Source organism: Bombus terrestris, chromosome 4 (genome assembly GCF_910591885.1).
Source record: "Bombus terrestris chromosome 4, iyBomTerr1.2, whole genome shotgun sequence".
Taxonomy (NCBI): domain Eukaryota; kingdom Metazoa; phylum Arthropoda; class Insecta; order Hymenoptera; family Apidae; genus Bombus; species Bombus terrestris.
The window spans coordinates 13,542,073-13,569,186 of NC_063272.1; the positions used below are offsets into that span (position 1 = coordinate 13,542,073).

General features: G+C 42.0%; 1 protein-coding gene, 1 long non-coding RNA gene and 1 other non-coding gene across 4 annotated transcripts in view; 1 reads left to right on the forward strand and 2 right to left on the reverse strand.

Annotated features, from left to right (window-relative positions):
- Positions 1-555: 555 nt before the first annotated feature.
- The window catches only part of LOC100646339 (sestrin homolog), a 146,642-nt gene continuing 120,083 nt past the window's right edge, over positions 556-27,114 (forward strand). The window contains exons 1-5 of one of the 2 annotated variants that reach the window (XM_003394907.4): positions 556-882; positions 21,886-22,146; positions 22,645-23,234; positions 23,732-24,908; positions 25,914-25,979. In XM_003394907.4, coding sequence (XP_003394955.1) covers positions 22,984-23,234; positions 23,732-24,908; positions 25,914-25,979 — 1,494 coding nt within the window. In that variant the 5' untranslated portion in view covers positions 556-882; positions 21,886-22,146; positions 22,645-22,983. The remainder of the gene's footprint in view (positions 883-21,885; positions 22,147-22,644; positions 23,235-23,731; positions 24,909-25,913; positions 25,980-27,114) is intronic. The other variant, XM_012307931.3, reaches the window with a different exon arrangement.
- Positions 6,678-21,879, reverse strand: LOC125384818. The gene is made up of 2 exons (XR_007223616.1): positions 20,486-21,879; positions 6,678-13,498 (listed from the first exon to the last, which is right to left on the reverse strand). It is a non-coding gene; the product is annotated as an uncharacterized LOC125384818 (long non-coding RNA).
- Positions 25,763-25,835, reverse strand: TRNAK-CUU. The gene has a single exon. It is a non-coding gene; the product is annotated as a tRNA-Lys (tRNA).

Consider the following 27,114-nt stretch of genomic DNA (forward strand, 5'->3'; position numbering starts at 1 on the left):
TTCAATTTTAAAAAGATATGGAACTTTGTACCTTTGAACCTTTAAAGGTCAGGTGTAAGTTTTAGAACAGTACCGGAAGTCAGTGCTGTGCTATATTGTAGCGGTTAATGATCAACGATTACAATTATTGATGACTACAATTATAAGTGGCTGATTATCAGTCAGAATTAATGATTAGAGTATACTTCAATCGAAGTACAGTTGGAATTACCGATCAGAATAAGTGCATAATTATCAATTGCGATTTTTGAGGATTAAAAATTAATCAATCAATCGAATGAAATATTTTAATTGATCGTTATTCAACACCGTAGGAAGTGCTCGATTAAAACAGCAATACAAAAAGTACGAAGTAAACGAAGTTCTGCGTTCACTAATTTACCCTTAGTTAAATAATTAATTAAATCATTAATAGATATATTGGTTATTGCTCGACTTGCTGTAACTTAGTCTATTGATCTTGTTGCTAGGTGATCTGAGCGCGGTTCTTTCAAACGTATCAATGTCTAATGGCAGCGTCATCAGATGGCGGCACGTACGCGGTCGTCAAAAAGTGACAGCTCGAACTGTCAGCGGTATGCATACCGCCGCGTTTCTGCTGCAAATAAGCACTTTATAACTGATCGAAACGAGGGCTAAACCTTATCATTGAGCCTTCCGCTGTTTTAAAAGTCGAAACGGTTCACGAAAGAAGGATTAACGGTGTAAAACGTGAGACAGTGCGTGAAACGGTGGGTGAGCACGCAAAAGAGAACGGCTTGCCGGCTCGGCTAGTCTACTGGAAGATTCCATTGTGAGTGGGCTTTCAAAAAGTTTTATCTCTGAAAATCCAGTGTTTTCGTGCATTCCGTCGTTCGCCCGTAGATGAAACTCGAATGACAGGTATTTTAGCTTAATCTGTATTTAGAGGACTCGCGGACATTGAGGGTTAATCGTTTTTCATGCGATACAGCCTATTAGAAAGGTTGAGGTTACAGCGGCCGCTGGGTTCAGCTGGGCTCTCAGCTGATGAACGGACGCACCGACCGGTTCACCGTCTTTCTTTTAAAAACTGTAATTCCTTTCCTTTGCCTTCGTTTCATGTTCAAATTATGTGTAGCCATCGCGATAACTCTTCAGGAGTCTCGTTTCGTGTAAATACGTGTAGTTTTCTTACGATACCGAGAGGTGCTCCGATCCCTATCTTGTAACCTCTTTCACCTTTAATTGTAACAGTCCGCGAGAGCCTTTTATTTTTTCCGATTGTTTCATCGATTTGAACTTTAATATATAGATTGTGAGTGAATTGGAAATCAGTTGTCAAATCGGTTAAATCGGTATATCTGATGTACGTTCGTGACGAATATCTTGTCAGTTCGATGTTATACATTATAGATGGAATTATACATTATGTTTCTGTACATTTTTTTTTTTCAAGTGTATATTAAGATTGAATGTGATGAACGACTTACGACGCTTAGTAAACAGACACGTTAGTGGATCTTATGTTCGTTACACAAATTGTGAGTGAACTGAAAATTCTTAACTGTTTATATCATGGACGTGTTTAGTTAAGGATAAAATCATACTTGTTTCTATATATCTCTTTTAAGTGTAGATCAAAATCGGGAGTGATGGATAAAAGCTTTGTTAAACATAGCCGAATTGAATATCCGATTAATTAAGTTACGTGGATCGTTTCGGGAAACTTGAATGATTTCGCGATTCGTTGAAGTCGAGATCGATATCGATAGGAGCGTTTACACAAAGTATGCAAAGGGAAACGCGTTTTTCCGTACAGTGGTAAAGACGAATGTCGTTGAACTGTCAGTCGGTCGGGGGTACTGTCGATCACCTGTAAAGCGACCGATGACCGTGTTTCCGCGGAATGTCGGCGGATCACTCGATCGAAAGTACCTCGCCGATCTATCGATATATGTATATGTACTGTCCAAAAATAACAAATTTAATAACAAAAAAAAGAAAACAAAAACAAAAGAAAAAAAATGTTGAGAGAAAGAAGAAAGTGGAGAAACACGAATGTGTAATAGTATTTTCGTATGCGTGAAAGATACAAAAGCTCGTTAAATCACCGATGAAAAGTACGCGCGGTATGACACCGTTATTGCTTGCAAATTGACTCGGTTTTCCGTGAAGCTCCGTCGAGGTCACCGCGCCCGGCTGCAGCTGAGCTCCCAGCTGACGAATGGAGGCTGCGACCGGTTCGCCATGTTCCTTCGTTGTTTTTTTTAAAGGCCACCTCCTTCTTTTTCCCTTTAAATCGCCTTTCACGTGCTCCGCGACCCTCCATGCCTGTTTCTCTTTTTCCCTCTTCCTCCTCCTTCTCCTTCTCCTCCTGTGTATAACACCACCACCTCCTCTCGGCCGCTTCTTCTGCACCGTTTCCTCCTAGAAAATCGTATTGTTCGTAGTGTACGCCGTGCGCACCCGAGAACGCTCGACTTCGCCGAACCAGTTCCGAACCTTTTCTTTTATGTGTTTCTTCTTCGCGGCACGTTCAACACCGTGCGCTCTTCTCCGAGTCAACTACACTCTACTAGTCGGTCTCTCTGTGTCTCAAGGTGACACGTCACGGTGCAACGCGCGCGATATTTCGAGGGTGTAACGTGTTACTTCGGAAATTAGTCGGATTTCGAGGGACAGTGTCGCTACGCGGTATATAGCGATACGGTCAGCCGATGTTGTTCACGAGAATCAACTCGATTCGGGGAATTCAATGTTATTCAGAGGTCGACGTTAGTCACTTGACAATAGTGATTCATTACTCGTTTCTGAAATAATAATGAGTAGGTAGTGTTATTTATGTACCTCTATATCGGTTTAAATTTCGTTTGTGCCGTGTATTGAAAGTTACAAGTTGCTTTCCTATTATGTGACATTACCGCCAGTAATAGCACGTTAAACGACTGGATTTTACTTCGTTAAGTGATTGCTATCCTCATCGGTTCTTGGAATCGACTTCGAGAAGTGTACCTCTTATGTCACGTATGTAAAATAAACAAATGTGTCAGGTATCTATAGTTTACCTTCGTTTGATGAAGAATAGAGATACTCAGGATTCTCTAGAAATTTAGCTGTTTTGATAATTGGCCAGATAAGGTCGTGACCCGTAGCAAGTTAGCGAAGTACTGCCGTACCATGGTCACGATGAATTATTCGTGAAGAAAGTTTCACGCAAGCTCGATACCGGAACTGTTTAGAATAGAATACAGTGAAAAAAGAAAAACAAGAGGAGGTAAAAAAGGAGGAAAAAAGTTCCTCGTTTGCAACTTACAAATGTTCACTTGCGTTTAGCATGCAAGCATATAGAAGGCTATAATTTATCGGTCGGCGAGCGTGGACCTTCCTCGCATATAATATGCATCGCTATTTAAAAGCAATCGGGTCTCGCGTGCTCGGTACGCAGCGTGAGTCACCTGGCTACGGACTCCTGGCTACGGGCTTGCTATTTCTTATTGTGCACGATTGGCTAATGAAGCAAAAGCGACACGCGGCTGTTACCGCTTTTCATTTTCTTTTTCTTTTTTATCGACGAATCCCTGTCCCGTTGCAATAAAATTCATGTTTATACAGCGTGGCGGGGTTGCGGAGATCGCACCGACATGGCACCGCGTTTATCGTTTTAAACCGATTGTACGACGAGCCGGTTAATTGCAAACGTTGTAGTACGTCCGATAATACGGAACCCGTAGAACAATGCGACGATAATTGGTGGTAAACTGTAATGTAATTACACGAAGCTGCTGCACACCGCTCAAAATAATTAAAGGATCACCTGTTCAAATAGTGTCCAATAATGAATATACGTAATTCATTTAACCCTGTCGTATTTAATTCGTTCCGTAGGGTATTCCACTTTTTTCTCTGAATAAATTTATTGTCGGATATAAATATAAATAAGGAAACAATTTTATTACACCATTAAATATGGGTAATTTAAAGCTTTACTAAAGGACAATAAGAGACTATTGCTAGGATTTTAGATAATTGTAATGTTTATGTTGATTGTTGTTTACGTTTGCGATTGCATTGTTACGTTCGTGAAAGTATGGAGAACTACGAACGGAGGAAGTGCGATTTGTCGTGTTCCCGTCGCTTCTAGCGCTACCGGTACGCTATTCTTTTGGAAATAGTGCTTTCCGTGTATAATGGATATTTGTCGAAATTCAATCGATCGAATTCATCGATTCGACGCGGATAGTCACGCTGCCGGTATTTAGTAACGCAGGAAATCGTGGAAAAAAGTGGGCTGCAGAGAACGGGATTGAATTGTTCTCTGGGCCGAACGCTGGTCTGGAACAATACGCTCGTCCAGAAGAGTCGATTGCATTTTATTCACGAGGGACCTATTCGCGACAAAGTTTTTGTCGAACGCAATCGCCTTTATTTCTATCTTCATCTCGTGGAGCATTGATACAGACGCATATACAGGATGATTGCAAGTTTCCCTATTTCTTAGCGAATAGAAACCGAATCGACGAATTCTATTTATGTTGATCAGAGAATTATATTCCAATCGAATTAAATCGAACCAATTCAAGTTAGCTAGTAAAATTAAAAATGGGGAACGAATCGGAGGAACCAATGCAATTTTTCATCAATTAACACAACAGATTCATCCAACCACAGACTTTTAGGCTTCATAGTTTTCCGATCGGTTAAACTCTAATCCATTAGTTCTACTATAATAAATTAAGACCTCAATGGAAAAGTATTATAAGTGTCCCTCTGCAAAAATAAGATAAACACAAAAAGTGATACATAACATCCTCATTTATCTAATGAATTTTGTTACGAATTTACAAATCCTTACGATCGGATATAGTAACATATTTTAATGTTTCGAAACATACAGATTTAACTTTACCTTCGGTTCTCTCAGAGTTAAAGATTTTATCATCGGTCATGAATCGATTTTAGCTCCGATTTTAGCGATAAATGAAAGTTCAGGTTCATCGGAGACTCGCTATCGATCGCGTTATCGGTTATCAAGTTCGCGGACTCACGCAGCGATATCGATTGCGCTTTTCGAATCGTGAAACGCGATTATTCAATCTCAAATGACACACTATTGCGCGAACGTCTCTTGTGCGCCTTGCTGTCTGCGAGTGGTCGTAGTAACCCCAGTGTTTCTCAATTGGAGGAGACGTTCACATTGGCAAGTTCCTCGGTGGGAAATTATTACGGTCCACTCGAGCCTTTCGACTTCCACCATCCTCGATATACATAGTTGAGATTCGATATCACATACAGCCGGCAACGAGATTGATTTACGCCGGTGACCATAGGTAGGTAGCTTCGGGACCACTTTCATTTATCCTTCGATCGGATCGTGAGCCTTCGGTTAGTTGTGAATACTTTTTTATATAACGATATTGAATTTATTTATTTATTTAATGAGTTTTGGAGCTTTGGTGTACCTAAACCTTTAGTGCACATAAAACTTAGAAACATACACAGAAAAAATACTGCCTGGAGGTAGCATTGGAACTGAAAATCAACTCGTAGAATTTATTCACTCGCATTTATTAATAACGATACGACTGATAAAATTAAATTAACTGCTAAAAATCTTGTGACTTATTGAAAAAGGATGATATCCTAAACTAGGCAAAAATGTAAATAAATTACAATGCTATACAATTTCGGGACTTATAGTATGATGAAATTACATAAAGCTCGAAGTAGAAGCATCGCGGCAAGATAACGAGTAATGCCGATAACGAGGCTAAGAATCTGTGGATCTTACAAAAGATCTAGCGTACGAATCGATCAAATGGAATTCGCTCGATCGATATCGCGCAAGTATGTTTCTTTTTATTGACTCGTATCTAGAGTCAGACCCGTTAGGTTTGCTTAAGCAAATCACGGTCCCTTTATACGGTCCCCGGTGGCTCGTCGATACGCGCGTTAAAGTCATGTCAAGTGGAGATCGGGTCTACACTCACTCGACTATAGGAGTTAGGCTACGAGGTACTTGGATTTTCGTAAATAAAATTTACGGTCGTTGAACTTGATCAACGGACAGGTATAACAGTGTTACGTTAGCCGACTAGTATTTTGCTTCGTTAACTGCCCGTTTATATCCCCATCACTTCTTGGAACTAACCATTAGCGTTACGTATGTATAAGGTATAATACTATTCTTGTAAATAGCAAAAGATAGGAAAAAAAGATCGTATGCTTAATTAATGAAATTTGTTGAAGCAATTACTGTTTCTCGCGTTTAATACTCTCTGAGATATAACTGCAAAATTTAAATAGATACGCGATACTTGTTATCCTTCTACGCATTTCTTAAAGTAAAACAGTTTTGTTTGACGGGTGGTTTATGAAATTTATTTGACAGTATTATGTGTAAAATAAATGGTCGTAAATGCGTCAGGTTTTCCTATTTACTTAGAATTACATCTTCTACAATTGGCCGGATAAAATTCTCGTAGTACTGATGGTCAGTTAACGCGGCATGACCGTAGAACATTGACAATGCATACGGCAGGATATCGCGATGGTTGAACCGATTATTTTCGCTTGAAATACGAATAACACGCCCGTTCCATTCGAATTCGTTTCGTTCGAGTTGCCTGGAAAGACTATTTTTCGCTAGTCGGGAGCTCGGTTTGCTCGTCGTTTCCGATTCCTGTCTCATCCGTCCCTTGGAAATTTCGTTCCGTTCGAACGACGATCGGTCTCGCGTCTTTGAACGCGAAAACGCGTTCCGTTCGGTGCTTCGGAAAGTCGGAGGACCTTCGCCGGTCGTTCGGGTCATTTCATTCTCTCCCCTCTCTTGCTGGAAACACGTGGATACGAATTACAGCGGGGTCTCGATTGACTGGCTTAATCGGGACCGAGGTAGCCCGGTTAAATCGAGGCTCGCGAAATTACCTAACTGAGGCCTAGGGTGGATTAAAAATTGTTATCTGATACGCGCCCCTTTATTGTCGTGCGTTCAACTTTTTTATTTGTTCCAGTTTATATTACTTAACGCGTGGGCTGCGACAAGAATTCTTTTTTAATTACAGGGCCTTGTTTTATACATAGAACGAACGCACAACAGCGTTTATGTAATTCAAATGTTTCATCATACGGCGTCTCTGGCAAATCCAATATCGATCACGAATAACGATTACTCATGATGGTCAACATGTTACGCAAAAATAAAAAACGAAATAAGGAAGAAAAATATTATCGGTTACTTGAAAAATTGCATCGTCATGTAGGTTTTATTAGCGTGTAAAAAAGGCCGACCTTGAGATGACATCGGTGACTTCATCCGAAAAACGACCATCACTTTGTCATTTACCGTATAAGTATAATTGGGTAACGATGTTCTTGGATAACGATGCCGAGATTTAAATTAGTAGGAACGACGAGGGAAAGAGAGAATCGAGCGGCGCGTACCTTTTCCAAAACTCGCACATCTTTTTAATCACGCGTTCTCTACGTATGCGCATGGAAAGGTCGTTAAAAGAAACGCTGTCCGCTCGTTGTTTCTCGTTTTAACGAGCAAAAAACGAAAAAAGAGACAGGAAAACTAGGAAAGATCGCACAAGCCTTGACATTGACGTTTTTCCATATTTTTCTGTTTAGTCTGCCTCGTCATAATGAGTTTACAATTGTAGCCAATTGAACTGGTTGATGGCAGAGAGGAGCGGCCGTAATAAATGTTAACTCTTTGTTTGCTTTAAAATTAGACTCGCTTTAAATCGCATGCTCGCAAGGTAGAAATTTTCGGAGGCTGCCGGCGTGTCCGAGCTGCCGGCGCCATTAAACGATTTCCGGGCTACCTCCGATGTTTTTTGTTTTACAGACCGCCGGGTAGATGCATTCCCGTTGCATATTTATTAGACGTCACGCCCGATAACAATCGGTCGATTGTTTAATTCCTCGTATACGACGCCGGCTTCTCTTTGCGCAGCGGTATATTATTGTTCGCTCAAATACACGTTCTTCTCTTTTTTCTTCCTTTTTCTAAAATTCAGGATACACACTCGCGTACACATACAGTGGGCTCACGAAAGTATTCGGACGTAGGAAACTCTACCGTAATAGCTATTTTATGTATAGTGTATTAAGGATATTTTCACTAAATGTTTTGTAGCTTCAAAGTGATAGTCGAGTCTCATTACAATGTTAATTAAATCGGAAAATGTTTCGTAAACGCATAATATATTCATAAAAGGTTTCTACAAATGTTGGAATATTTTTATGAACTATTGTATGAAGATCGCGATCATACAAGAGCTCGTGTGAATTTCTTTCTACTATAGGTACGCGGGCTTTTGAAGTGCAAGAAAAATAGCCTCAGTTACAATGGGTAATTTTCGTGCCACGGGTTCATTTAGATGAAGAGATTGCGCTCTTAAGTGCTCTCTCTCTCTCTCTCTCTCTCTGCTCTCTGGCGATACTCCAACTACGGGATTTAGCTAAGTTGAATCTATCCTAGATCAACTGTGGAGAAACCATCTCGTAAACAGCTAGAATATTTCCTCGTTCCTCTTCTTCCGCGGAGAAACCATCTCGTAAACAACTGGAATATTTCCTCGTTCCTCTTCTTCCGTCTACGCTCATGACCTATCCCCATGTGAATATTCTAGTACCTATAGATCATCTTGATCACGAACTACCGCAGGGTCATGATATAATTTATGACGTTCGAGACGTTGACCGCGTACACAAAGTCGAGCACGCGAGTTTCTGATTACTAGACGCGTATGTACCAAGCGTCGTGAACTTACGCCGCGACTTTTGCGAGATTCGAATCGTTGCTGGTTGGTACGCAATCTTGCCACGACACGTTTAGCCGTGGCAAGAACTTGGAATAGGGCTTGTTACCCTATTCGTGCTCGCGACAGCCTGAAAATACCGTCGCTCAAAGTTTCCCTCTAAGCCTTTAACGAAGTTAAACTTCGTTCAACTTCGCTGCTCTTCTGCTGCTGCTGCAGCACCTTTTTTTTCTATGTTCAACGAATATAGGGTGTTTCAGACTTTTTCTAGTCAAACTGTACTTTATAGGTACGAATGATATAAAAATATTATGATATGAAGATAGCAGATTCGAAGCTTCATTACCAAGTTGTAATACATTAATATTGTAATATAAAAATAAAGGACGTGTTAACAAAGCTGTAGTTTTTATGCTATGATAAAATCCTTTGATAGGCTCACAATCGACGTAATTACTAATCATTAGTTAGACGTTCATCGACAGAAGATTGATAGTGGTAAGAAATAATATTTATTATTCGACGAAGATGGATTCAACTTCATCTCAAATGATCAATGGATTCTGCGTATTAACTCATCGCAATAATGAAGACTAAGGTTTTACTTTTCCTACAATTTCTTGATAAAACCTTAAACGACCTACGTCCGTGTAATATTCCTTTCTCGTTTATACTCCTAAAATGTCGCGACAAATTTCAGTCGGAAAAAACTGGAACACCCTATATTAGCGTACAGGTTTCTCTCTAGCGTAGAATTCGCGAGCTCGACGTATAGAAACGGAACAACGGTTAAAGAAAAAAGAATCGTACGTATGGATGGTACGTGGGCGCGGTACGGATCACGTGCACAGTCGGCTCGTAAAATATCAGGGTCGTGCGAAAATTTCCGCAACTCTTCTCGATGTTTACAAGCGATCGTCGATCTTCCGTGTCCTTTCTCACGGGTCCGCGGCGAGAATAGGTGCACCGCAGGTTTCTATGCGAGTATTATGCGCGGAACGGGAGCGATGTTACACGAGCGAAGAAGTGGTGAACTGTGAAAAACCTGTTCTCTTCGAAAGCTCGAGTCGATCTACGTTTTTATATGGCTGACCCTTTACTAACGCCAAACTGACCTTCTGCTCGGACGCGTCTATCCATTAGCAACGGGACCGTTTTGCGAATAACCATCCTGTTACTTCTTGATACTCGTATAACATGTACTTCCTTCGTTCGCTACAACTTGGATGGAGTTTGTTCTGCAAGTGGTTTTTAACGTAGGCGTCTAGTCTCGAAAGACGTTTCGAAAGATGACTGCTTGTTTTCGATGCTGTAGCTTGAGTAATTGCTTCGTGCTTTAACCTATTAGAGCACGTTACTCGTGTGCCTCAAGTTTTACTCGACGTTTCCCAAACTTTGATGTATATATCGGGAAACAAGATTGTTTGTAAGAATTTCTAACGCTCCGTTCAAATTAATCAAGTTGTCTGAATTGAAGCGTCTTGAAATTACTATAGTAGCGAATCTATCGTTTTGTTATGTACGGAATACGAACCTGTTATTTGCTTAGAGTTGCGAGTTTTCATCTTCGTCATAAGCTCGTTTTTATTAGTCAAGTCATTCGACTTCGAGTTATCTGAAACCGTTTTACAAACTGTTCTTTCGGTTGTTTTGGAATACTTAATTTCTAAAGCCTTAAACGAAGTTGAAGTATTTCATTTACATTGAAACGACTTTAAAGCAACTTGACTTATATGTACAGAAACTTGAAGTAGAGTTATTGAACTCAAACGTCTTGAATTCGAAAGCGACTTGTCTAATCCGAACGAGACTAGAAGGTGAGTCATATTCCGGAGAGCGCGGAAGTAGAAAAAGTCGGCCTGACCGTCTGATCGCTTCGTAGCTAATTTACTGTGCCTTCAACTTTGATCGTCTTTACGATCGGTCCGGTTGAATTGGCAACAAAATTGGCAGAACGATCGAGCTGCGTTACCGTTATCGAAATGAAGCGGTCGCTACTGAACGCAAAATAGGAAAGTGGATGGTGTATGTTCGCGTGGCGTACAGAAGCTGCAGGCGTAGTCGGTGAACTACGAGGTTGTTGCACGGCCAACCTCTGTATCGTACTCTACACGGTGGTATCACACACTGTTACCTAGCACCCTTTTTGCAAACATATCACCGATCGTTTGTTTTCTTCGGGGCCGCGCGTACTAACTTTCGCGTTATTATATCCCCTTTGCGCACTATGCAGCACGCTTTCTTATTTTAAATTTTGTTCGTTCGTTTTATTTATCATTTCGAAACCGTACGGGATGTTAACTCTTCTTACGAGTTTCTTTTTTGCGCTCCTCTGACCATGGTCGAAAGATCGCGCTTGAAATCCTCTTTTTCCTCTCCGAGGATAACGCCGCGATCGCGCGCATTGACCCCTCTATTTTCTCGTTTTGCAATAGCGCGAATCGCGCAACGTGTCGCAGGTTTATAATGGTTGCGCATCTCCCACCTTTTCGTCGAGAGCTATCCGTTGAGTGCCGAGTTTTCTTCGACTTTGCCCCCGCCTTCTTTTTTATCCCGGCGAGTTTCTCGGTCAGCCAACGAGCACAGCTGATGGCGGGAAGATACTATATAATTAGAAAGTATACGCGTAGCCATGTGGCTCGGTTTAAGGTGGAGTCTGCAAATACGTCTTGCAAATCTGCCGAGAGAAGCGACTAGGCAGAGTCGTTAGCGGTTTACTTATTTGCACTTTTAGCTCGCTTCTTCCGTTTACATTTTTCCCTCGTTCTCCCTAGTCATCGTAACTGGCTACAGAACTACGGCCTGCGCTCGTTTCTTTCCGTCGTTGATTCACAGTCTAACGATACCGGTCCCCGTGCAACACGTGCGTTCGAGATCTCTCTCGCGTGTAATTTAAAACGTCGAGAGATTGATATTTTAACACCCTGTGTAGTTTGCGTTTACCAGGCCGCTTTGCAACGTACACACACGTTTTACATGCGCGGGGATAGAAAGATTCGCGTCTCGATTACAGGGGCCGATGAGCACGTTCGGTCGATTTGACTTAGCTAGGCGAAAAAGGGGTGTCTCGAGGAGTCTGGCCGAAGCTTAGGCAGGGGAGGCTTTCGATGCGGTTTCATCCTCTCTGTCTACCACGAAAGTTGCGCAGGTTCGTCCCGCAGGACCGTCAGTTACTTAACGTTGTGAAGACCGAACGAAAATGAGAAGGGACAAAATCAGTGCGTAATTAGACATCGACAGACAGTTGGTCTACTCTCGGTGGTTCCTCTTGATGCTTGGATGCAGGCTCGTCGAACATCCCGGTAATTCGATCATTCATCGGGTTGATTACGAATTGCAGTCGATTCTTGGTGTTCCTTGATCGTTGAGAGTGAAATAGGTGAGTTTCTTTTAACCGGGATACTTTCCGGGCTAATCCGAGGAGATTAGAGAGGAAAATAATTCTGTTTCGGGAAAATACCGGTGTTGTGTCGCGAACGAGGACAAATAGTTTACGGTAATTCAGGTAACGCACAGATGGTCGGGCAATAAAAGTAATGGACTACCTCTCTTAAGTGGCGCTGCACGAAGAAAAATAGAAATTTCTTTCAAAAAGTGCTTTAGAGATAATAACGTCAAATCAAAAGTCTGCTTTTTTATCTTATGTACGATGACTCGCGAAACAATTTGAACACTTACCATAATAAATTTTTATGAACTTATTATATCCTTTGTACAGAACTTTTTAGAATTTCATTAGCATTGTAAAGTGAATTTTTGCCGGTATGCAGCGTGTCTTTTTGTCTCGTTATTTACGATTCTACGATAAGTAAATAGTTGCTCGTCATGATTTACGATGAAATAGACTTCGGTTTGGTCGACCGTTGCGCGAGTGCATCGGCTCGGTGTGTTCCTCGCGCGCATTATACAACGAAACGCACTATTCACGCGTGTAACACTCGACACTTCTCCACTCTCTTTCTCTCCTTCCGTCTCTCCTCTTTGCTCGATCTCTGGTCCTCCGATGAACCACGTTTTCGCTTTTCAAACATGCTTCGAGCATTACCGCTCCGTCGTTGCGTGCACATTGCGCCAAGAAAATAGGGAGGAGCCATCTTGTCCCGATGATTTACATGAGATCTTGGCGACTCCTCCGCGCCCGCGGAATTGATATGCACGCGTGCATGCCCGCGTGGTACGCGAGTTGCACCATGCACCAAACGTTCCGCATCGTCTTTGCTCGCTCGCTTGTTCGTTCGCTTTCGCGTAGGTGACCCGCGTGTAACACCGCGTGTCCCAGGTCATTGTGCCATTTTCTTTTTTAGCAACGTTACTGCACCAACACGAAAAAGGAACTGCTGTTTACACGGTTTGCTGCCGGCAAATGTTATTCCTCTTCGCTTCTAGTCTTCGTCGTTCGCTGTGTAGATTTCAAGTGCAGATTGTCCGCGCCTGAGGTGCCATAACACTCTCCGATTTCTATTAATTCCATCGCAGATTTTACCGTTGCTATATACCGAATTCCATATGGCACACCTTTCTTCCCTCGCATCGTTCTTTTTCTCCTCTTTGGTTCTACGTCTGGTTTTCTCAGGCTATCGTTAATCATTTCGTTCGCAGTCGGTGGTTATCGGACTTTGGAGAAGCAACGTTTGACCTCGCGATCACCTGTGCGGAACACGCGATCATTAGGCGCGTTCCTTTCCCTCTCTCCCGTGATCTCCGCCGTTTCTTCCTTCCCATTGCTCTCTTTGTTGTTAGGTGAAACGAAAATGTAACCTTGTAGTCGTAATCTGTAAACCAAAGAGGACTTTGAGTTTTTTGCTTATAAGGAATATAAGGACTGTTCATTGGGTTTGTGGTTTAGGATTGTTCCTTGGGGTCGCGGCGTTGGACGAGATACACGGTCGAACATCGGAACCCATACGGTCGATAATCGTAGCCGGTCCCTACGTGCCATTGTCTCCGGATCCTTCTCTGCTCACAGGCTGATTAAAATTCATAGAAAGTGCAAATTAACCGTGACGCTTACGGCCAGGTGTTCCTGTGTGCGAGGCAAGGATTCCATACGGATCCGATAGCCCGGTCGAATGCGTGACTAAACCTTCGTCCCCGTGCACGTTCGCCAGCTCGACCGTACGTGTTATGACTCTATTCGCCCACTTACTGGTCAGTGACGTTCGCGAGTCGTAAGATCGCGGCCAGTTCTGGCACGATTTACGAATGTTATATAACCAGGCCGGTTGAGACGCGTCGGTACCGCTGTCACGAATAATTATCTATAATTAAATGACGTAGCCCGCGTTGGATCGGTGAATTTATTTCGAATCCATTTGCCCGTCCATCAATGGCCACAGCCAGATGCCTGTAATTTCGTTTCGAATGGTTTCGTTTTTATTGGAACGTGCAGCGTGTTTATCGAGATCCGCAGTATATTCTTGCTGATCGTGCAAGCGTTCCACTTAACGCCTTCTTTTATTCCTTCGGAACTTTGCTCGTGTTTCGAGCCGTGTAAAATCGTATTAATCGGGTTTAAACGTTTCGGTACTCCTTTTGAATACGCGTAAACCATCAGCATTACCAGCAGCAAGGTTTCTTCCTGTTTTTTATATTCCTTTTTTAATCCGCAACCCACATTGTCGCAGCGTTAGCTGGCTGACTTCGTAAACTAGCTACAACCTTGCACAAAGAACGGATCGGTAAAGTAATCTTTCCTTGGGACAACAATGGCGTAACCATGTTCTCTTAGCTACGCTCATTTCGACAAAGGGTTCGTTAGTTTCGTAAGCAAATATTTTCTCAGGTTTATCTGCGACAGCGTTAGTTCTATGATAACGCGGAGACTCGCCGTGTAAAGCGACTGCTACTTGAGGAATATCCTATTCTCGTTGCTCAGGTGATCTCTTTATTGCGAACGAGTGGATTAAGCAAACGAATGGCGGCTCCTTTCGGCTGGTTGGTAACGACGAATATATCCACCGATAAGGATGTATCAAGATCGTTCTTAATATGTAACAACTTTTATATTCGAACTCGAGTCTCGTCGTTCTCCTTTTCTTCTTCTCGCGTGCGGCATGAAACGAAGACACGCGTTATTCCACGGTTGTAGCTCGTGCGAGATCACGCTGCAGATTTCTCCTTGGCAATCAGGGTCGTATTCCGCCTCCTTCTACGTGACTATCTCGAGCGAAGTAGCCTTGTTTCCGCCTCGTCCCTCTCGCCGCGTATTATACTATTACCTATCTCGCTAGCTGTTATGCAGACTCGACGTTAGACCGGTCAGTGGCGTGTTCGATCCGTGAAATTTCGTCCGCCGACTCAAAGGAGAAGCGTTCAACAAGTGTTGCACGCAAGGAATGGAGCACGGCATGTCATATTGTTACGGAGCAATGTCGTTGCACGGATTACTCGATGTTTCGAACGCCAGACGAGATCTGGCCTTGCCTTCCGGATAGAGAGAGAGAGAGAGAGAGAGAGAGAGAGAGAGAGCAAACTTAGTCAAACTGCTTTATCTAACGATGTAGCCTTTGGTTAACCTAGGTTGTATATCCTGTATATCAGAGAAGAAAACGAGGTCCGTAAAATTTCCGAATATTCTAATTCGTTTTGTGAAAAGTTAAAGACTGTAAATTAGGTCTCGACATCTTGGAGATTTTCATTAGACTTCTAATCCTGGACATCTGTCTTTGTTAATTTGCAGGCTCGTTTATAATGGAAATCATTATTATACTTAATTCATAATTATATATTATAATTAAGTCGTTTATTAATATAAACTTTGATACATCGATCGTGACACGATTAATTGGAACAGCAACGTAGGGGCTTTCTGCAAGAAATTTCTGTCATTGTCAAGGTATAAATATCGATCAGAAGTTTCGGAGTATTTTTGTCCCTTTTACGAAAGTTTAAAGATTCAATGCGACATTTGTGGCGTACTTAAGAGGATCAACGACGTCGAGTCTACAAAATTCTCAAGCAGAATGAGACTAATGTTCAACAAGTGTTGCATACATAGCCTGGAAAGCATACGTTACAATGGTACGCGGCCCATTAGTATCCCGTACATCTGTTCTGTTCCGAATGGAGGGCGTATAGCCGGGAAATGGAAGGCAGCGATATTAAGTACATTATTTTAGGTCCCGTTTCTCTTACTTGTTATGCCGGTGCCGTGCGACCGACACTCGGTATATGTATACTTCAGTTGCATTTGCTACGAACACGCTCGAAACACCCATGGTCATCCACATGGCGTTAAATCCATAAAATTCAATTTACCACCCCCTCTGATTTGGGAATAACGTTCAACAAGTATCGCGTGCAAGAATATCGTACGTTCAGCATCGCGACGCGGATGTAATTTTAGGTTAATGAAAAGTGGGAATAGGTGGTTATATTAAGGACATTATTTCCAGTCTCGTTCGCGTTGCCTCGTTTGCCATATCTGTGTGCTACGCACAGAGACATTAGTATTTAATTTACAAGACATTGAATACTATGGCTATTAAAACTATGAAGTCTGTACGAAAGAAATGAAAATGGAGTTTGGCGTTTTAATTTGCCATACTTCATTGCAACTATTTTAATAATAACATTAATAACAGAGCTATCGATTATCGAAGTATGAAGCTCGTATCGAAAAGATCAAAAGGCAAGTTAGTGTTTTAATTTATGATAAGCTTAACATCAGAGCTAGCAGTTTCTAGAGTATAGAACTTATACCAAAAAGATCAAAGTGAAAGTCGACGTTTTAATTATTCACGAGAGGTTCAACACTAAAAGTATAAAAGTTGCGTCAAAGGAATTCAAATGCAGGGTGTATGGAAAAATATATAATTCAAGCTAAGCCATATACTGTAACAAACATTCCGCAAGATTCTAAATTCCTGTATGTATATTTGTGAAATTTTTACGATAAATTACGAGCCTGGTAGCCCGGATATTAAGTACGGTTCTTAACGTTAAATCCATCAAATCGCACAAGCATTACGTTCTCGTGAAAATCTCAGAGAGTAATCGAAGTAGCAATGAATTATCGAGTTTCTCCGATCGTCGATAGTGGAAAGCATCTAGCAAAGGAAAACGTTGGGTGAAATCGTTAGGCAAATTATTAGGAATCCCGCTGCGAGGTTTCTTATCGACTCTTCATTATGAGAATCTTGTGTAGCATGTAGCAACGATACAACGCGAATGAGAAACATTGTAGCCACTGATAGAAATTACTCGATACCTGATCTTCGTGTAACTTCAGCCATGTTATTTTCAAATGGTGTAGTAAGCAAGTTTTATGTTATATTGCAACTACTGTACAACGTTTCGGGGCATCTTGAATGACCCGCGATGCGCGTTGATTATCATAATTGTTGCATGGTTGGTATGTTGTGCGCCGTATGTGAACGAACATTTCGATCGATTCGAACTGCGGTGTTGTTCCGTGATATTCAGAAAGACTTATTTGTATTGCGCAATCTGGTAAGATGAAAGGTTCGTTTGACTCAACGTCTTTGATCAATAACGTCGTTCGCAACACCTCATAGATCGCCTACTGGTTAGTTAAAGTTAAAGTTAAAGTATCGTAATTAAGTTATATGAAACTTAATTTGTTTAATTAAATTGAACCTGTGTACCGTCGTAGCTATGTTTTAATACGGTTATTATATTTATCGCGAAAGAAACTATCAAACTTTATCTCGCAATTATCATCCACAAAGAACGACAACATTCGTTTATATTAATCTACAATTTTATCAATTCCATCACAGTAATCGAATTATCCGATAACGATCATTCAGGCCGTTTGATTAATGGTGTATTTATGAATCATCGAAACGAGAGTGATTAATTTGGCGAGGAAAGGGGCTCGTCGTGAGTGTGATTCTCGGTTTGGCGTTGGTAACCGGGTGTTATCGCGGGTGTCTCGCGTGTCGCAAGGTCGTAACGCCGACTCGGCAGTTTTGCAATTTGCGTTAAGCACGATGGCGAGCGAGCGTAACAACGCCTCGCATTTAGCAAGCTTTTTGTCGTGAACCATTATCGGCTGGATCGATCCGTCGGACATATTGTGATTAGTTTCGTTCAGGTATCCACAGGTGAAGTCTGCCTCGGGCTCTGAATTAGTAATACATGTATCGAGCGATTTTAGAAACACAGTTCCACTTCTATAATACATATAATACATATATGTATATGTATAATAACGATTTCTTCTAATCTCGGTTTCACAAGCGGCCGTAAACCGGCTCGGTTGTCGTAAATTTAGCGATGCTTCAGTTAATCGGCTTCGGCTGCTCTCGGTTGGATACATGTTTGTTATACCGCAAGAAATTACCACTGGAAAGGACTCTCCCTGCTGCTTTGACCGTGTTCAGGCTACTACATGCTACGATTCTATCCAGAATCCACATAGAATTACGTAACAAGGAAATTAGATAGCACATCGACAGGATACAGCCGCCGTGTGCTGGTTCGCTTATTGGTTTTGAGAAGCGAAACGGGTCTCGTTAATACGAGAAACCCATTACGCTGTAACTTATTTACCTGAACAACGAGGCCTGGTTCGAGGAATATTCCACGTGAAACGCCGCGACCAGCGATGTATAATGTTTTCCCACAATCCGACGAGGGCCCCTGCTGTCCGATCCAACTGCACGATACATTTCGGTGTCGAGGATCGTCGACGCGTCAAGGTGGATCACGCGATCCATAATTTGCTCAAAATCCCATCTCTTTTTCTTATCCTTCTTTCCTTTCTTTTTCAATCCGTTTTAATGCAGCCGAATAATCCGTGAATTTTGTTTATCGCATTATCGAAGGCCAGATGCATACGTAGCTGCGATGTGCTGGTTGAAACGGACGATCGAGCGCAACGTGATCGAATGTCGAAACCTGTGATACCGGGCGGCAGTTTATAAATATGCGATCAGAGAAATTGCATTTTCTTCGTTGCGTCACGATGCACCAAGCGAGCGTCTTGACGAGCCGCCACAGTGATCCGCGATAATTCTTTATGGTGCATGATAATTACATGCGACGAAGATGATAATAAGCACGGTTAATAAAAAATATTATCTTGGAGTCTTGGTATGAAAACATTTCGAAAATAAAAAGAAGAGGTAGTTGGACATCGGCACTCGGCTCTTACATCACGAATAACTCTCAGGTGCCGGTAGACAAAACGGTGCATGTATTTCAATCGCGAGTCCCGTGGCGAACCCGATCGTTTTGATTTATCCTGATTTCATTAAATTCTAATGGCCGCTGGCACGTGAGACGATCATTTTATCGCCCCTTATATCCGCGAGGCCCTGACCATCCTTATATCTCGAAGACAAAGTACACGTATCAGAAATGCATAGCAACGTGCACCGGCATACGGTAGCACGGCACGACATTAATAATTCATAGCGGTGCGAACGGGGTAGAGTTAGGCTTTGGGGAATTATAAATATTTAGATCGTTCTGGAGATCGCCGCGAAGAAATGCTGAAACGCCGTTTTCTGCCCTTTCTTCCCTGCTTTCCTTTTCTCTCTCTCTCTCTCTCTCTCCTTGCTTTTTTCGTTTCCATGCCCGATAAACCTCATACATTGTGCGTGCGTGACTATACTCCTTCTTACTCTCTTATATCCTGATTATCGATCTTCTTTTTCCTCTCGTAAGAACGTCGAGCTGCAGCTGGATTTTTACTCGTTAAATGTAAAATGATATAAAATGCCCGGAGATTACACGGGAAGAATACGATAAGTCATATTTCTTATCTTTCGCAAGAAAGTTTATTGAAAATTCGGTAAGTATGACGTCCGTCGATCACATGCCATGAAAATTGTTTTTACATTTGGTTTTTAAACTATAGCCGTATTATGATCTATTTTTCGTTACGCAATTCTGCTCATGAGTTTTGTCCTGCGAACGATCTCTCGAAATGGCATCGGCCTACCGAGAATCGAGAAAGGACGCGCGCATATTAAAAATCGGAAACGATGAACGCGGCTGTTGTTTGGCGTATCGAGTACCAACGATCGATGGTCCGGGGGAAAAGGCTTTCGAGTGGATCTCGGAAAGGAGAGGACCAGGAAGTGAAAAAAAAAAGAGGAAAAAATGGGCATTGTGCGGGGCAACTTCAGCGGGACAGAATTACCGAGTCGTGTACCGGGAAATGATCCGCCACAGGCGTTCTCCGCACTTTACGCAATAGGAAAACGCGCGTTACCGGCGCATTTCGGTGCGTGGGATCGAATTCTTTGCTGTGGGAGCTTTTTATTACTCGGCTAATGCCGCGACTAGAACCCGGCGATTTACGCAATGTACAAAGTAGAACGCATCTTATCTGCTTAGAAACTACTACTATTTTGTTGCTTGAACACATGTTTAGGGTAGAGTAAAGTTATTCGAGGTTGGATATTTAAGTCGCGCTATATAATTTGCCGTGTAACTCGTGAATTTTAAAATACTATCTTTTCCTGTTTCGTTATATTATCCTTAAGATGTTGCGACTGATCCTTTCGCTCCTCTTTGCTTTTATTTTTTCTCTTATTTGTTATTCATCCACCGTATATCGATTAACGACAAGCTACAGCTATACCTCGACCTTACGCTATAATCATTTCGTCTTACTACGCTACTTTTTCACGACGTATTTTATATAAATCATTGTAACGGAGACCCGTAATTATTGGGATTTTCAATCCATCCTGACATTATATACAATACGCAGTAATATACACGTTCCCGATTACCAGGGGTGTGTTCAAACTATTATCTTTATTAGATATTAAAGAAATTACCTGACAGGTGATTACTACACGGTAGGAGAACAGGTTTTATTGTTGGATCAGCGTTTTTCCGATATCGGGCTACTCCACATTGACGTGTTCCAATCACAGCTGTAATGCGGTGAAATCGACGTCGACTTTCTTCCGTCGAGAACAGCGAATGCACCCCTTTTTATCCTCTCCACGACACCAGTGGGCTCGTTCTCTCCCCTTCTCGACAAGTTGCAGCGTTCACGCGACCTCTCTTATTTCCTGACCCCGGTAGCCTTGACCTAGACCTTCTCTCGCGGGGGTCGATCAATCAATGAGAAGACTGGCGCAGCCTGACATCGACTAATTGCGTAAATGGTCCGATAGCAGTGTTTGTTCCAAGTATTCCCAAGTTGAATCGTGCAGGTCTATGAAACTGTTTTGCTTCGTGAAATTTTTACGTTGGCCAAGTCACGATCAGAATGGTTGGATCGATCGACGTTTACAACAACGATGTTCCATCGACATTTACAACGACGATGCAAATCGACGTTTAAATGACGATCGATTCGTAGCGTTGAAACGAGAGCTACGATGAACGAGTAGCATCGAGATCTAAACGATAACAAACGATTCGAGCAGGAATTAACCGATACAATGCGACGCTAATTACGCGGTTGAAGTTTAGTACTTCTCGGTAGGGTTAGCGGCTTTCAATTGTTCGTTGCGTAATGATTCGATCGACGATAATCTACTCGCAGCTCCGCGGCCGCGAGGAGAAGTGCTTCCTTATTAGCTTTCGGTTACGTTGCGAGCGCGTTACCTTTGCCTCCGATGGATATTAAGTCGATCGATGACGATTAAGCTGTCGGGTAAATTGAAATTCAATAAGCGGCCACCGTCAAATCAATAGTGGAACGGCAAGCTTTCGTTGTTCCGATTCATTTGCATTTTGTTCAACTTCTCTGCCGTTCCTATTTAAATATCCATTAACACGTTCTGTGTTTCGTGGGTCACTCGTGGTCCATGATCTTTTTCCCGAGTTGTTTGCTTGTGAGACGAAACTAAATTACGTTAATTATTGCGACATATATTGTACATTAACGTTTTTCTTTCCAATAATTACACTGCGTTTGTACCAATTTATGTTATTCTAAACACGATTAAAAAGTTGCAACATAAATAAAGAATTATTGATTTATTGGTCGATTAAATAAAGGTAATTTGCGCTCTAAGTATTATAACGAGTAGTTTGAACGATTTACACGTTATGCGGCTTCTATGCATATTGGCGCGTTGAAATTTTTCCTAAAAGTACGAACATCCGCGATGTAATAGCAAGTTATGCCACTCGTGATCTACGCGATTTGAAGAACAAATTACGTAATTGGTGCAGCAGAGACTATGTTAATGTAACGTAATTTTCGTTGATCTTTTTTCAGACGTCCAATGGATTAGTGTCACTACGTCGGTGAACAGAGGTGGAATCGAGGACAGTCCATTCCAATTGGAATTTCGAAGACGTTTCAACGGCTAGAGATCGTTTGCAACGATGTAAAGAACAATGTAACATCGTTGCCGTTCAGCTAACCGCGACACACGTGTGGAACGAGAAAAACGAGGGAGAAAAAAGATTGGGAACGAATTGGGAAGTTTTGGTTTCTCAAAAAACAAGGCGCCCGATCGATCGTTTCCTTTCGAAGGTGCGCTCGCTAGGATCACCCGGCTTTCTTTTTCTTTCTTTTCCCTGGAAACGAACCTCAATCGTGCTAGATCGCCACACGATCGCTCGACAGTCGACACCGCCTACTTTCTATCGCCCTGGAACGACTCCCGAGGTGCACCGCTAGTAAAATCCTCGAGAAACGAGTTTTACGGCCGATTCTCACAGCGAAACGCGACGAAACGACCGTAATTACCCGAGGATAGTACAGTGAGTCTCTCCATCGACTTCTTTCCACTCTTTTCCCTTTTTTCTTTTTTCCTTGTTTCTTCGTTTCCTTTGTTCAACCGTAGTCGGTTCTACGAAAGAACTGGAATACGGTTGATAATCGATTAACCGTAAACGGATCGATCGGATTGGTAACCGAGGCAAAAGAGATTCGGACGGAACAGTCAGACTCTAAACAACGAGCTCGTGTGGCGAACTTACGCGAATCTCGTTTCAAAGCTCGTTACAAAACGAGTTTTCTTGTTTTCAGCTTTATTACACAGTCTTTATCGTGAAAGCTCGTAACAAGAGGATAATATCGAGAGTGAACAAGGACACGGCGGTGATCTGAGGGAAGCTAGACGGGTTCACGCTTGTATCATAAGCAGATTAGATTAGATTAAATTAAATATCGAACGCTTTTGATTTGTCGTCGGGATCAAGGCGAACGTACTTTTACCTATATCGTGCATACGTGGTATAGCCTGAGATACGTGCGTCGACAGCCGCGTATAAAGCGAGAGAATTCGAGTAGACAGAGGGAAGTACATATATATACAAATATATATACACATATAGGAGTAGAATCGACGAAAGAAAGTAAGACGAGATGTACAGAGATCCGAACAGTTCTTCGGGAAGCGGCACCTCCACAAAGGACGACGAGGTCGAGATCGTTAGCAGATTTTTAGCGCCTTTGTGTGCGAGAGATGAAACTGCCAGAAACATCGCCCTGGCGGCGGCTAGGAACACGGTCGAGGGATGGCTTGGAGGGGTTGGTAGTCCAAATCACTGGGACGACACCGGTGAGATGGAGGATCCGGAGAACGTAGGGGGAAAGTTCAAGAGCCAAGATGGAAGGTGAGCCCGCATGTTACATATATACATATGTATTTTGCAGCGATACGCCTCGATAAAACTTTGCGTGTCGATATTCAGAATATCTCTGATTTCTACGTACGTGTGTTCCCTATGATATACAGTAATAATATATCTTCGTATCAAATAGAACGATATAACGTCGTCCATAAATTTTAGATACTGTAATAAAACAGTGTATGAATTACATATAATATAATTCAGTTCTTTTAAATAGAATCTTATACTCGAGGCAGCTCTAGGAAAATAGAAATCAAACGATAATATTATAGTACATAGCGTGTTCATAAGTTTCGAACGTCTACATGGTAAGAAAGATTTATTATCCAATATAATATAACGAGTCAGGATTCATTAAACGGCCAGAGAAAACTCACGAGTCACCCGAGGCTCACCCATTCACTTCCGCGCGAATTTTTCTCCGCTGTATCTAAGCTTCGTGGCGCGCTAATAGAAACTTCATAACCTTTCACGCGAAGATACGACATGAACATCGAGCGCTCCCCGACCAAATCGGCTCCGCAGAATGTCCAGCCCTCTCTGCAGCAGCCGTTGCTTCAAGATTCCTTCAGGACGGAGGGTTTCTTCCCTCAGAGCGTCACGGAGAATCCCGCTTTCCTGGAGGACAACAGCCTCGAATGCTCCGAGAGATATCCATCGGGCTCGTTCGATTGCGTCGACGGCCGACTTGGGAACGAAACGGGCTACGGTACGCCGAACGAGAGGAGAAGATACGGGTGTGACGTGGAGAGTTACAGGTCCGGGCATTCGACCTCGTCCGACGAGGGGAAGGGTTTCAAGATCGAGCCTCACGACAGATTTCTAAGGTTTAAGGATAATTCAGAGACCCGATTCGGATCGAGCAGCGAGAGCGAGAGAAAATACCTTGGCTCGTCGTCGAACGAGAGGTTGAACGAAGTAAGTCTAGAGGATAGACCAAGAACGAAGAACTACGTGAAGGTGAAAGGCGCGAAACAAAAGCAATTGGAGGATGACGAGTTGGATGCCGACATCAGGATTTACGGGAAGAGCCCGAAATTCGACGAGAACTTGGGCGCGAATTTCGACCGCAGGAATTTGAACTTCCGCCCGAAGGGTGACATTCTGCCGCGCGATCGTCGCTGTTATGACAGCGTGGACGACGTCTCTTTCGACGAGACGGAGATGACGATCAGGAACCGCGACGGAGTAGTTTTCAATACTCTGGATGGGTTCGAGAACGAGAACGCCAATGAAATTTATCACAGACAAGACGATAATCGTACGGAGGATACGAAACTGAAGAATTTCGAAATTTACCAAGACGAACCTTTGGACGATTGCCGACATCGATGCACGCATGCCGAATTACCGCAGGAGTACTTGCGTAAGAACGAAGAACGGAAATTTAGCGCGGGTCAAATCAAAAGACCGCTCTCGCAGGACGAAGATGTCTCTTCGAAGAGCGGCAGGGTGCTGGAGAGTCCCGACGTCACTCCTGGGGACGTTGGCAGGATGCTTAATCTGGGAAATGCTCTGGATGGTCCGAGGCAAGCTCAGGCGAATAAGTACTTGAGCCTGGTGACGCTACATCTACCGGTAATATTGAGGCTCAGCGTGAACTGCCCCTTCCAGAACGTTAGGATCAAATGCGCCGAGATCCTGGAGATGGTTAAGGTGAGCGTATATTAAATCTTTAATCACGTAGCCTCTAGTAATCGAGTATGATCGGTATTCTGTATAGCGATAATAATTTCGCCAAGCTTACGAACTTTCGAAACGATGAACTTAAATAAAGCCGAGATAAAATTAAAGATGGAAACTTACTTAGGATAAGTTGGACTTAGGATATTTTTTCTTTCTCAAAACTAAACGATGAGTCATTCGTTTTATGAGTACTCATCCGAACGTCTCGCTATAATCATTTAGAAACGGTGTACGTGGAACAGTATGTATTACGTTTCTTAGAGTCTCTGGTAAATAAACGTCCGGTATGGTCACTTCATTTTGAGAAAGGCTTATTTTTATTTTCTCGAACGTCGAAAATAGTATGTACGTTCGCTTTCGCGCAAACTTTGCCAATGTTATAATCCTTGGACCGCGAATCGGCAAGAACTGATACGTTGCGTTAATGGAGTTATTTTAACTGTCTATTTATGGAACAGCGTCGAAACGTGGCCTAAAAATATGTCAGCCATTTTGACTTGCTCGTTGCATGGGGCTAAACATGTGTAAGTCGGCTATGCTATTTGTAGTCACGGCTTTTTGGAAGTCCTTTTTACAATCGATATAGCGAGCCTACTATGTAAAGCCTGATCGATAGTTTCGTATGACTCATATAAAATACACGCAGATCATAAAACAAAGTTTAGCGACGTGAAACGTACTCTTCAGTCGAATTCCAAGATGTACGATAATTTTTTTTTTTTCTAAGAATATATTAGAATTAATATATTTTCTATAAAACGTAATTAAACGTATCGTGGTTAAATATCTTTTTATTTTTTAAATGCGAAAACAGAAAAAAAACTCGCCCAACGTGGGGCTCGAACCCACGACCCTGAGATTAAGAGTCTCATGCTCTACCGACTGAGCTAGCCGGGCATTCGAGAAACCTCTTTGATTTGCAGCTAGCTTAGTCGTCTTTAATGAAATGTCAAATAATTGAAATATTTATTGCAGGATAGAGGACTTCCAGTTCCGGTGCCGGCTTTCGATGGACCTAGTGCCTTCGTCCCTACGTCCGAGGTAAGTACTTTTATTAAGTGTTCTTTGCATCGTTTCGTTCTTTCAATATTTTGTTAACTATTTTTATTTTCGTAACATTGCAACGAAATTGATCGATCAACGATGGTATCAGATGTATGAAATGTTCGAAGGTTCGAACTTATGAAATATGCAAGAGGTTCGTTGAAAATTTAAAAAACGATTGATACGTAGCCATACGGTTTTTTAATGAAATTTACATATGGAATATTAGGGCAAGAAAAACAAAACCATTATAGTCAGTTTAATCTGGGACATCGAATTGGCGCTCGTAGCGCCGATAAGTTTTGCCTTATGATTGGTAGTTGTCGGTAAAAACGAGTCTCACGATTGGCTGAGAGGAAGACGATGCCATGGGCTGGTTCACGTTTACTTGTCCCCTGGTAACCTTCAATTTAGTCTAATTAAGAGCAATTAGGTACTTAGTCTCGGTGCTTAAATTGCAATTCTCTGCAACATGTCAGTTAAAGGAACCTTCTTTATCAACCAATCCATAAGTATTTAATTCAATTAATTTTATGAAAATAACACGGAATTATCGACATTTATATCAAGATCTTTACACTAACATAATTATCAAATTTCCGTATTTTTTACATTGGTAATTAAATGTACGTCGATAATCTATTTAACTTTGCGTTTCCATAATACGAATTCATTTTATTGTTTGAACATATTTTGCATGTTGACCAATGTATTAACGATTGTTTAAACTACTTGTTTAAAGGCTGTTCAAACTGTTTCCTGCGGTAACCGATAGATGGCGTTATGCGCGGGTGTTCGTTGCGTACAAATTGTCGAGCCAATTAAATTCATTTAGCGGGATAAATTACAAAATTGAATACGCTTTAAACGATCTTGGTTATGTTTTCAAATATTTTTGTTCTTATCTATCTGAAAATGGATCTGAATTAATCCTCTTATATGTGTATTGCTAAAATCACCGTGTACATAACTAATACGTGATTAGATAATAGGAAGAATAATGTTTTCGGTATGTAATTCTGATAAGAACAATTTGTTTGGATAATAGAAATATGCGCGTGAATTTGCAAAGGGGGAATACACGAATGGAAGCGTAGCTTTGCAGGTGTTTCCAATGACGAATCTTACGATC